The 12,810-nt window shown below is 45.9% G+C and overlaps 2 protein-coding genes across 3 annotated transcripts in view; both read left to right on the forward strand.

The window, feature by feature from the left end:
- The window catches only part of MRPS9 (mitochondrial ribosomal protein S9), a 115,443-nt gene extending 110,326 nt beyond the window's left edge, over positions 1 to 5,117 (forward strand). The window contains exon 11 of the mRNA XM_081264680.1: positions 5,003 to 5,117. Within this exon, the coding sequence (XP_081120806.1) occupies positions 5,003 to 5,064 (62 nt within the window). The 3' untranslated portion in view covers positions 5,065 to 5,117. The remainder of the gene's footprint in view (positions 1 to 5,002) is intronic.
- A 2,309-nt stretch (positions 5,118 to 7,426) lies between these two features.
- Positions 7,427 to 12,810, forward strand: part of GPR45 (G protein-coupled receptor 45) — a 96,640-nt gene continuing 91,256 nt past the window's right edge. For both annotated transcript variants that reach the window (XR_014018555.1, XM_081264681.1), the window contains exons 1-2: positions 7,427 to 10,034; positions 10,324 to 10,525. The gene's annotated coding sequence lies outside the window, so the exon portion shown is untranslated. The remainder of the gene's footprint in view (positions 10,035 to 10,323; positions 10,526 to 12,810) is intronic.

The following is a 12,810-nucleotide window of genomic DNA, read 5'->3' on the forward strand; positions in this document are numbered from 1 at the left end:
GATCCTAATGGCATGAATGCTTATCCTGAAGCCTAGAACCAATGCAGAGCCTTTTCTTGTCCTGGGTCCCACTCACATGTGGGAGGCATTTATATGTATATGACATAGGCTGCCTCTCAAGATTCAGGAGGTCCACCACCTTCTTCATCATCAAAGGTGTAAAATTGAATGATGTATCTTTCATTCTGAAGGGCATGTCTCTATCCACAGAGACCTTTAAATATTTTAGGGATGGACCAGCCCTTGAGTCTTTGCAGAGTTGCCTCTCACCCTCTGGAGCACACTTCCTCTCCAAGGCCTCCAGGGTGCTATGTAGTATTGGACAGCCTACCAGGCACAGTCCCTAAGCCACATGCTTGGTGCTTAGTTAAACAGAAGTGGGGAGATGCTAAGAGCCATAGCCAAGTAGGAATGACCCCTGGCATTTTTGGTTGAAAGGTGACCCCAGCTAGCCATTGAGATGATAAAGGTTATGTTAAGATGTGCATTCAATTGGAGATTAGACCCCTGCTGTCTGCCTAGGCCTGCTACTTTGGGGCCTGCTACTTTGGAGCTCTCAAGGAACTCCCGGAGAGTTCCCATTGGTTGGGGAAGTGCGGTAGGAGGGAATTCCGGAGGAGGGATTTCCTGTTGGTGTGGTGTGTCCCGGGAGAACGCCTCGTGATTCCGTGATTTGCGGGAGTTTTGGAAATAAAGTTTGTTCCTTCTTGAGTGGCTCGTGATTTTGTGCCCAGCCAGACTGCGGCAGTGCTAGCCACCTCTTGCTTATGTAGCCTACTCAACATACTGTCATCTCCAGGTAGCTCAGAGATCTTCAGACAATATGACAACAGAGAGTGAGTGAGTTGGCATAACCTTAGGGAAAAACTGTGTAAATTGTTATCTGTTGCAAACTATTTCTGATCCTCCTTTTCAGACAGTCTAAGTTGCTAAGGTTGGCCTCTATTCCGTGACCCTCCTGCCTCAGCCTTGAGAGTCCCTAGGATTACAGGCTTCCACTACTGTACGTGACTAGTTCAAAATCTCCCCATTTCATGATTCTTAATTACACTTGTAAAGCCCCTTTTGCCACATACTGTAAAATAATCAAGGTTCCAGAGATTAGGAAGTAGACATCTTTGGTACCTATGATTCTGTGTCCCATACCCACTGTCAGGATTTTTATGGTAATCTGTTCTTTGAATAAGGCTACTTTTATTTCAAAATTGTTGGGCCCATTCATCAAGTTTGAGTGATTTCCAGTTGGGTCACAGTGTGGTAGTGACCAGCCGGCAGAAGGCTGCTTTTCACTCAGCCGCCAGTATTCGGCCTCCTCAGTTTTAGTCAAGAAGGAGAACAGATGCTATTTATAATGTGCTTCACTGATATGAGCGAGGAATGGCTTCTGACCACTTTGCATCTCATCAACTGTTCTCTATCACTTTGTTGTGAAAGGTACAGCAGTCTACCCTTCCACAGCTTTGCTTTTCATGGTTTCAGTTACAGATAGTCAATTGCAGTGAACAGTTCAGTTGTATCTCTGCCCAAACTGTAAATATTAAATGAGCAATTCATAAGTTTTTAATTGTGCACTGTTCTGAGTAGCATGAAGAAATTTTATGTAATCCATCCTCATTTGGGATGTTAATCATCCCCTTGTCCAGTGTATCCACACTGTATACATTATTCACCCGTTAGTCACTCTACCTCTGTCTCAGTTATCAGCTTGTCTGTCATAGCACCGCAGACCCTGCTTTTAAGTAAACTTACATAGTGGCCTAATTCTGCCTCAAAGTGTCTGTGTCACCTCCCTCCATCTCACCATGTAGTCATCACATCATCTCACATCATTACAAGAAGAGAAAGGATGAGTATAGTACATTTTGAGAGACCACATTCCCATAACTTTTATTGTAGCATATCTGTGTAACCATTTTAGTCTGCATTATTATTATTTTTATCTGTACTGTGCTTGATTTATGGTGAACTTTATCACAAGCATGTATGTATAGAGAAAGTGTAGTGTCTGTAGACAGAATATCTTCAGACATTCACAGGGGAGATTTTGTAACACATCCCCCAAAGATAAGAGGAGAAGTTTTCATTGTCCTCATTTTTAGATGAAGAGACTAAGATTCAAAAGAGTCAAAGTAAATTGTTTCTGGTTACTAGCTAATAAATGTGCAGACCTGGAACTTACCACCTTACTCTGTGTGACACAAAACCCCATTCTTTCTACTCCATTACGCTGATAACCCTTGAAGAGAAGGTAATCCCTTTTATCTGAAGTCATGGCATTAACACAGGACACTCCTGTGCAAATACCCTCTCATTTCATTGATACGGCAACCCAAAGAGTGAATCAATATATTTTTGAATGATGAACCAAATGGAGATGTCCTCTAAAGGATCAGCAGAAGCTCTAATTTACATTCTGCTAAAATTTCCACTTTCTGTAAAAAGATTAAAAAAAAAAGAACAGAAAAAAAATCTGTCCACCGAGTCACGTGAGCAGATCTGTGGCTTGTTTCATGGGAGCAAAATGGTGTGTTTGTTAATGGCTGTCGTTACAAAATGCGTCCTGGGGTCATTATTCATAATGGGCAGCAACAGAAAGCAGTAACGAAGCTGGCATGCAGCAAGAAGCCACGTAAAATTTTAATTGGGAGGCATTTTCTGGATTTTGATTTTAAATGCCCTGTTGTTATAAAGGGAAAGCAGCTTTCAAGAAAGATAGGCATTATTATAGAGGTGAGGATTCAGAACTGTGTGAGTCGTTGGCTGGAGATGCAAGAGAAAGGGAAGCTAGCCAAATCTCTTCTCCTTGACACTTAAATTGCATCATCATCAATAATAACATCAAATTATACACCACCTGAGAACAACTGACTGTTTAGCACACATATAACATGAGTAGAAAAATATAGGTTAGTACTCCTGCTCTACGATCAACTCAAAAGAACCTGTCTGGCACCTGTTTTGTGTTGGACATGGTACTGGGGCCCATGGAAACAGAAGGAGTGCCTTGACACAGTGATCATGGCATTCAATGGTGTGAGATCCAGCATCGCTGAGCAGGACAGGCCCAGGGCTCTGCCAGAACTCAGAATTGGCAATCATGCAGGAGAGGCAGAAGACCAGGAGTCCTGTAGGGGCGGGATTCACAAAGAGTGGAGAAGAGTTGAATGAACAAAAGCAAGAGCAATGAAAGGTCTAGGGCAGAGAATCTGCCTTAGTCAGGACTCTATTGAGAAGCAGAAGCAAGAGAATACTAGAGATTCACAGGCCAAGACTGATTCTGAGGAACTGGCTAATGTGATTATGGAAGCTGAGAAGGCTCATAATCCGCCATTTGCAAGCTGGAGACCCTGAAGCCAGTGGTTTGATGGCCATCAAAGCCTAAGGACCTAAGAACGAGGGGAATGAATGGTGTTAGTGCTAGTCTGAGTCCAAAGGCTCAGGACTGGGAGTGCCAATGTCCAAGCACAAAAGATGGATGTCTTAGCTCAAGGGAGAGAATAAATTTTCCCATTCTCCATCCTTTTGTTCAATTTGGGCCCTTAATAGACTGAAAGATGACCAGGCATAACGCCATCTTCTCCACTCAGTCTACTGATTCAGGTGCACCAGAAGCAGTGCTCTCCCAGCTGTCTGGGAATCCCTTAGCCCAGTCAAGTTGACACATAAGAGTAACCATCACAGAAACTATCTAAAAATTATCATTGATTGTGTGATTTTTCAAATTGCAGATGTTGACCCATTACCAGGTTGTGAAATTAGATTAATTCAGTGGATTTTGAAAAAAACTAATAGAACAGAATCGAAAAAAATAATTAAGACTACACGGCACCTAGTAAGACCTGGGGTTGTTTCACGAGCATTTGCATAGGGTTTGCTTTTGTGCCTGGGTCATGATGTGAAATGTATTTCTCATTGTAGGTGACAAACCAAACAAAGTGGCAAAATTCTGATGCAAGGGAAGCTGTTGTGAACTCACTGTCAAACCATGGGAACTGTTAATCAAATTTGTTACACAGAGAGAGTTTTCTCAAAACAGAAATGACCTAGTGATATGGTCAAGATCAGGAGCCCTTTTTCCTGAGATGTGCCACAGAATAAGTGTGCCTGGTACACAGTACCGTCAACGATGACCTGCACTTATGGATGCCACTCTAAGACTTTCGTGTCTGACACTCTTAATAACTCCCCTATGAAGAAACTACTGTTGTTATACTTATTATACAGATGGGGACATGAAGCGTAAAGTGTCACAAGCCAGCCATGGGCTGTGTGTGTGAGCTATGTGCACTTGAGCGTATGAGAGAACTGGACTGACGTTGCCAACTGATTGGGCTGTGTGACGTACATGTCCTTTTCGCTCACGCTGTCTATGATCCCCACACAGCACTTGAGATGGCTGTGGCTTTCCAAGATGTCAGTCAATCTGCTGACCACAAGACATCACCAAGCAACCCCCTAAAACCCAATCCCTTGCCTTATTTGGGTGGAACTTTCTCAAATGTCTTCTCCCCAGTAAATAGGAGGGTTTCAGGCATGGTCTCTCTCTTTTGCGTGCCTCTCAGGCCTCCTTTGTGGGAGCTGAGGTCACTATACTCCTGAAAAGGTATTTTTCTGTCTCTGTGTGGTTATTTAGTAGCCATCCCCAATTCACCTGAAGTGACCCTGACTGATTCAGTTGTGTGTCACAGCAGTAAAGGACATCACTCTCCCAGAGCCACAGAGCTAGGAAAGGTGAAGTACAGCTTGAAATTCAGCATAGCCCCAAGCTTCATGTTTGGAGCACTTCCCATTGACCCCTGCTAAAACTGTAAGCTCTTTGAAGGCAAATTCTATCTGGGATATGTTTGTTGTTTTTAAAATACTTTTCTGTTATCTATTGCTGCATCATAACTACCCAAACTTAATGGCATTAAACAACCTCTTTATTAAGTGCACAGATTTTGGGAAGGAGGGATGAGGAATCTGGACAGGGTGCCAAGGAGGGGACATCTCTTCTTTACAGTGCATGAGGTGTCAGCTGGGAAGACTCCAGGAGCTGGAGGTAACTTGGAGGCAGGTCCCTGAACTAATCAGAAGGCGTCTTCCTCATACACCTGGTGCCTAGGCCGAATGCTGCCAGGTCTGGGGAACACCTGGAAGGTAAGCATTCCAAGGAAGCCACCCCAAAGCTGCACACCTTTCCCTGTCTGGCCCCCAAATATCACATATTGACTCTGCTACCCTTCTGCACTGGTCAGCCCATCCAGGTCATGAGGAGGGGACACAGTCCTCACCTCCCCCAAGATACTCTCACTTTGCTTGGTCTCTAACTGGTGCACACAAGCTCCTGTGCCATCAGGCAGCTGGATTTCTTTTGATGTGGGAGAGTGAGGCTTGAGTTCCTTGTGATGCATAGGGCACTTTGTGGTTAATAATCTGCTGTTCATTACAATGATCTGTAGCCTCTATAATAGTAAATGAGCTGGAACCACAGATATATTTACTGCCTTCATTTAGTTGCTAGCATTAGGCTTATTTGAAAGTATTTTCTCTCCACTTGGACTGAATTTCTTTTATCTAAGCTTATCTTCAATGTCAATAAGTCCAGCACTCCCAACAGCTGGAAGTCCAGATATTACACATCTTCCTTCCATTAATCTTCTGTAAGTTGATCTTTACAGCCATCCAGCCCATTCATCACAGAAAGCTGTCCTTTCTCATTTGTATGGTCTTCCATTTAGCTAAACCAAACTCTATTTCTTTATCCAGATGAAAGTTCTTTGTCATTTTAATAGTTTATGGAGTTCTCTCTCAGAGCTGACAGCAGACTATCAGATGGTCCACAAAGAACAAATGGTGCTAATAATGTCCTTTGTTATGCTGCATCTTAACTCATCACTAGGGCTTGTTGGTGACATTTTTTCCAGGAACAATCACCAGGTCTGAGTATCCCCAGGACATTCCAGGTTCTGTAAGAAGACCTACAATTTGGCAGTTCTCTCATGAATAGAATTAGACACTGTATTTCTCTCGTTTCCCTTATTCTACAAAAGCCAAAGACTGGATCGTATCAACGAACACCATGCCTAATTGATGCCAAGTGCATCAAAAGTCTTTAAAAAAAATCAATGTAATCCATATTATGAGATAGGAAAGTAAAAGGGAGTTAAAAGAGGAAAAGAAAGGGGAGAAGGAAATGGGGAGGCAGAGAGAAAAGAGAAAAGATGGTTGTTATGGTTAAAATCTTAAATATTCCCCAAAGGCCCATGTGCTAAAGGATTGGTCCCCAGCCTGTGGCACTTCTGGGAGGTGGTAAAACCTTTAGGAGGTGGGGCCTAGTGGGAGGAAGCTAGGTCATTAGGACATGCCCTTTAGGAGGTGGGGCCTAGTGGGAGGAAGCTAGGTCATTAGGACATGCCCTTTAGGTGGTGGGGCCTAGTGGGAGGAAGCTAGGTCATTAGGACATGCCCTTTAGGAGGTGGGGCCTAGTGGAAGGAAGCTAGGTCATTAGGATATGCCCTTTAGGAGGCGGAGCCTAGTGGAAGGAAGCTAGGTCATTAGGACATGCCCTTTAGGAGGCGGAGCCTAGTGGAAGGAAGCTAGGTCATTAGGATATGCCCTTTAGGAGGCGGAGCCTAGTGGAAGGAAGCTAGGTCATTAGGATATGCCCTTTAGGAGGCGGAGCCTAGTGGAAGGAAGCTAGGTCATTAGGACATGCCCTTTAGGAGGTGGAGCCTAGTGGAAGGAAGCTAGGTCATTAGGACATGCCCTTTAGGTGGTGGGGCCTAGTGGTGATACCAATGGTTATTGGTGATGAATCCTGCTTTCCCACATGTTGAAGTTTGAACATTAGAGAAACACGCCCAGGCAAGCATATGAAGCAGGGTTTATTTAAAAGGGTAACATAGATTTCTCCTGCGAGGGAGAAGGGGACCATAGCTGGCATCATGGTATCCCCAGAAGCGAGATGTTCTGCCCTTTTTATATTTCTAGGCTTCCTTTGTTCTCCTGCCTTTCCCTCCTTATCCTTATCCTTCCTGAGTAGTGACTAGGCTCAGGAATGCTCAGTGGGGTGACCAAAAGTGGGAAACAGGTGGGCTAAAGGGGGAAGAGCAGGATGGAGCAGCCAAGGACACATTAACTACCTTATAGCTCCCCGTAGGGAGGGGAAATTCCTTGATCAGGTTACATTGGAAGCATATTGGAGCAGGGGCAGGTTCTTAATAAGGATGGAGGAGGGGCTCTGAAGGAATTAATATTTTAATCCCTCAGGGGACAATCTCCAACACCTAGACTCACTCAAAATCGGCCTTGATCGATGTGACTCGATTTACCTATCTACACTGACTGCCTGTCTAATTCTGGCTTCAGTGGGAGGAAGTTAGGTCATTAGGACATGCCCTTGAGGGGATATTAGTGGTCCTGCCCTGTCCCAGTGGCCTGGGACAAACCCCTTGGGGAGGATGCTCTATGATGTGTGTGACTTATAGGAAGCACTGTCTGTACCAACACCAGGTCAGGAAATGATGAGGGCCTTATGAGGAAATCTCAGGCTGTGGGTGAGGATTCCAGCTCAATCTGTTTACAGTCTGGATGGGCCAATGCGGCACACACAGCCACGGACAGCACTCATCACCCATGCAGAGCAGGTCTCAGGTCTCAGACAGGGGAGACTGCCCTCTGCCTGAGGCTGTCAGGGACAGCTTCGCCAGGCGCAATGCTGAAGCAGGGAGGAGAGGGGCGTCAGTCCATTAGCTGAAACCACTCTGGCCATGCAGGGTAGACAGGGAAAGAGGCTTCCCTTCACCCCCTCAGAGATCACTTCCTGAAGTCATGCCAATAAGGAACTCCACAGTATTTAAGAATTCCACCAAGCCCTGCCAATAAACACCTGCACTTCCCTCCCGGTGCCTCTGCAGAGAGAGGAGAGCCCTTGTGTCTTAGGTATGCTCTGTTTCTACTGCAACAGGAAGCAGGTAAGAGCCTTTTCTGTCTACTTAGAGTAAGGCTGAGATTGTTTGGGGGGCAGTGATCCCTCTGGATTTAGGGGGTATGAGCAGTGGGAATACTCTGAGCACCTTTCCAACCTGTCTGGGCCAGGCACTACATGTGCGTATATGCTTCCTGGCAGCATTGATGGACAGACTCCATTCACAACCCAATTTTTTTTCCCCATTGAGAAAACTGAGACACAGCGATGCCAAGTAACTTTTCCAAAGTCACTCAGCTAGCAAGAGACAGAGAATTGAAAGCCAGGCAGGCAGTCTGAGTCTAGAGCCACCATCTTGACTGCCTGTTACCTCTTACTGATGCTTGCAAAGCTGCTCACTGACAGACATGCCTTGACTTCCCCTGAAAAAGTTTAAATGCTTTAAGTATCATGTGCCCTGTGCACAGCCTGTGTCTCTTCATTCTAGAAAACTGTTCTTCTGAGGTGCAGTTAAGAATCCATTTCTATCCCACACCTGCACAGGACTTAGAAACAGAATGAGGCCCAGCATTCCAGAATTAATCTCTGTAATGCTTGGGCCCCAGGACTCTGAGCAAACCAGTGGGAAACCCAGCTCTTCTGGTGGGTACCAGACCCTCTGGATCTCACTCCCAGGACTCTTAGGGGCTGCCAGGGACACCTCAGCCCACCTCTGTAGTTTGTAACCTGCACTTGGATTCAGACAGCTGGTGAGAACTGAACTGAATTCCTTTTGGAATTGAAATAAAAATTCTGTGCAGGCACTTTTCTGGAAGGATGGGCTTCAGTCAAAGCTGTCAATGGGTCTGGGACACAGTAACAATTGTCACTTCATAGATCAATGTTCTCTAGTTCATGGTCTGTCAGGGACCGCAGGCCAGCAACAGTTTTGCATAATTCTTGACAGCCAAATCCTTGACAGTTTTGCACAAAATTAAGGTCCCCACCAAAGCCAAGCAATACAGGTAGATCTCTAAACATGGACCCGGAAAATAGTGAGTGTTCAGTGAACAACTAGTTAATAAATAATGGCCAGATGATATTAAGGAATTGTTCTTAATTTTGCCAAGTGGGAAAAATGATAGTATGATCCTGTTTTGAAAAAAAGTCCTATGCCTCTTTGTTGGGGAAGAGAGGAAAAGACAGAAGAATGGAAGGTGTTCCACAGTCTTTGAAGCTGGAGATGGGCACTATTGGCTCATTACTTTTGATTGTTAAAAATTCCATAAGAAAATCAAAACTGCTCTTCATACCCAGATGCAAATGACTGAACCAAGTGTTATTTTTCCCAAGAAAAGAAGCCCATTTTTGCGGGTTCAGATAGAATAGCATGTGGAATTGCCTGTCCTAGTCCCCCAATCTTGACCCATCCCTTGATGTCCAGGGCCAGGAAAACAGGTAGAATACATTGGCTCTCAAGGGTCTCAAGACCCCAGCGCTCTCCTCTCAGCTTGCCTCTCCTTAGCCCTGCCTCTTGGGCACTCAACCTTCCAGGTCTCAGTTTTGCTGTTCTTAGAATGGTTGGCTCCTCTGAAGCAGAGGTGTGCAGATGCCCCAAGAGGAGGTAGGTGGGAGGCCTCTCCGAGCTGGGCGGGTGAGCCTGGGATTCTAGCATTTTCATGAGATTGCTCGTGGACGCTTGGGTGGGTGGAGACGATCACGATTAAGAAGGAACACAGGCTCACACGCACATACACACACGGACACACGCAACACACGCACCACCCTCCCTTCTTCCTTCAAGTCCTCTTCCTTTCACCCCGCCCTCTGGGGGGCGGTGCCCTGGTCCCTGGGGAGGTTCCCTGGCTGGGGGCTCGGGAGGATTGCGCCTAGCGGGGTGGCGGGTTGCCGAAGGAGGATTTGGGCTCCGCCTGCCGCAGCCCGGTGGCCAGCACCGCGGGGCCCCTCCTCTGCGCCGCCCTCGCCACTGCCATCGCCGCCGCCGCCGCCGCCTCCTCTCACTCCTCTTCCTCGTCCTCCCCATCCTCCTCCTGGTCCCCAGCAGCCGCGGCTCGGGGAGCATCCGGCAGCGCCGCGGTCGCGCACCCTTTGTCTCTGGCCGCCGTGCGCGGGGCCCAGCGCAGGCGTAAGTGATGGGTGGCCGGGTCGCAGGGGGCTCGGCGGGGAGCGGGCCGGGGTCGCGGGCGCTCCCTGCAGGGGATGCTGGGCGGGCTGTATCCTCCGGATTCGCGCCACTTGGGGTGCCGGGCGGGGGCCTGGGGCGCGCGGAGGGGCCACCGCTGAGAGGGGCGCGGGGCGCGGAGCCGCGAGCTGCGGCCAGCCGGGCCGCGGAGGGGCTGCAGGCTCGCAGGGCGCCGCAGCCGCGCATCCGCGGACGGGCGGCTTGGGTGCAAATCCTGTTTCTCTGGGCGCAGGCCACGCGGGGACGGAGGAGGCAGAGAGGACGGGCAGTCATGGAGAAACGGGAGAGAGGAGCCGGCCGAGCGTCACCGCCACCACCATCACCATCACCACCATCACCACCATCCCTGACCGCCGCCCATCCCACCCCCAGCCTCATCGCCCATCTCATCTCCCGTGCTATGCCAGCTTATCAGACACTGTCCTTGTCATCGGGTAATACTCTGAAAACAATTATGGAGTGAGCCAAATTAGGAATAAGTACCTCTGCTGTGCGCCATTCATCTTGGGGTTGCCACTTACCAACCTCAGTTTTCCCATCAGGAAAAGGGACACTGCGAGGCTTCATCCCTCAGTCAGACCGAGAAGGTTTGGTGGCTTTCAGATTTTCTAAGGCTGGCGCTGGAAGAGACCTAGATGTAACAACTCTATTGGTAATAATGATGAATATGATGGTAATGTCCTCATTAGATTAGATAATTGGGAGTTTAAAAACTTTCTCTCTGATCTTTGGGTGTCAAAAATACCAATAGTAAATCAAAAATAAGAAAAGTCAAACTTCCACTACACTATTGCTCAATAGAAGCAAAAAGATTCTTCTGTAGGAAAACCATTCCAGAAAACTGAGGGCAGTAACTTTGATCTGATGTGTGGAAAACGCTGTTTAGTGCCAAGTGATTGTGTGGTGCTCATTATTTTGGATGCGTACAGTGTCCCTGGGTGTTTTTCACCCTACCTGGAAAATGTTTTGATTACTGTATTTCAAAACTGGCTTTCACCCTTCGAAGGGACTGCTGACCAGTCGTCTCCACAGAGATTTCAGGAATGTTAGGAAGTCCTGGCATGGGAACCTTCTTTAGAAAAGCAAAACACAGAAAACAAGCTTCTAAACCCACCACCTTTCTCTAGAAAATGAACCCTGAATTTCCATGTTTTATGTTTTGTTCTAAGAAAGACTACTAGACCATTCTGAATTTCTTGACAAAATGGGAATTTTTTCTTCCCCCCAAATCACCATGTCTCCTCATTAATAGGACTGTAAAGGCCCACATGGCATAGTTTGCCTTATGTCTTCATTTCTTCAGTGCAGAAAACAGTAAGTGATAATATTAAAAATAGTGTGGACCCAGCTGAGCTGCAGTTGTCATTACCATAGTTTAAGATCTCAGATGTTGAAGTGTAATTACACATCATTAACTCAAACCTCCCTAATTTGTGAAGCAGGATTTTAAAATAGTATATGTAATTTTGTGGAAAATGACTTTGAAGTAATTTCTTTTCCTAAAAATATTTCAGGGCCTCAAGTTTAAATAAGGAGTAGTCAATCTAAAATAATCACATTTCAGACACAGATTCAAATAATAACTTCACTATGTTTTAAATTCCAGATCTTTGGGATATATTTAGCACCTTAAGAAAGCTTTATGTCTTTGATTGTATCTTAGTTCATCCTGGCTGGAGTTGCTATAATAAAATCATAGGGTGATTTACAGACTATAGAAACATATTGCTCACGGTTCTAGAGTCCAAGATGGCAGTGTCTGGTGAGGGTTTGCTCTACTTTGTAGATGGCACCTTTTCAGTGTCTTCACATGGCACCATGGACAAGAGGCTTCCTTGGGCCTCTAATTTTTGAGACAGTCTCCCTTTGTTGTTCAGGTTGATCTCAAACTCATCATCCTCCTGCCTCTGCCTCCTGAGTAATTGTTACTACAGAGGCATGACTTCTGGCTATGGGCCTCCTTTATAAGGGTGCTAATCCCATTCTTGAAGGTGAGCTGTCATGACATAATTCCTTTCTAAACACCCACCTCTTAATCCTACTACAGGGGGGAAAGGGCTAAAATAGAGTTTTGGAGGCACACAAACATTCAGACCATAGCAAGTTGTCATTGAGTTTTATTGTTGTTGTTGTTTATATAAGAATTGGACCCAGGGGCACTTAATCACTGAGCCACATCCCCAGCCCTTTCTGAAATATTTAGAGACAAGGTCTCACTGAGTTGCTTAGAACCTCACTAGGTTGCTAAGGCTGGCTTTGAACTTGCAATCCTCCTGCTTCAGCCTCCTAAGTCACTGGGATTACAGGCATGTGCCACCCTGCCTGGTTATTGAGTTCTATTATTATTATGTCCCACATGAATGATTTTAGCCCATGTTATTTTTTATATCTCCATATAAATTATACTATAATTTAAAATTATTCATTCATTTTGGCTTGTTTTATTTTTTGGTAGTGCTGGGAATCAAACCCACGGCCTCATACATGCTGTACCATGGAGCTAATCGCCCATCCTTCATCTGGTTTTATTGAGGTATTAGCTACATACACAAAATGCATAATTCTTCATGTACAGCTTGAATAATTTTTACCTGTGTATATATCCTCCTATAACCTCCGAGCACAAAAAGGGCAGAATATTTCCATCATGCTAGAATATTCCTTAATGAGCCTTCCCTGTTAGTATCCTTGAGACATAACCACTACTTAACTTCTATTA

Source organism: Spermophilus citellus, assembly GCF_964194105.1.
Source record: "Spermophilus citellus genome assembly, chromosome: 13".
In the NCBI taxonomy this organism is placed as follows: Eukaryota; Metazoa; Chordata; class Mammalia; order Rodentia; family Sciuridae; genus Spermophilus; species Spermophilus citellus.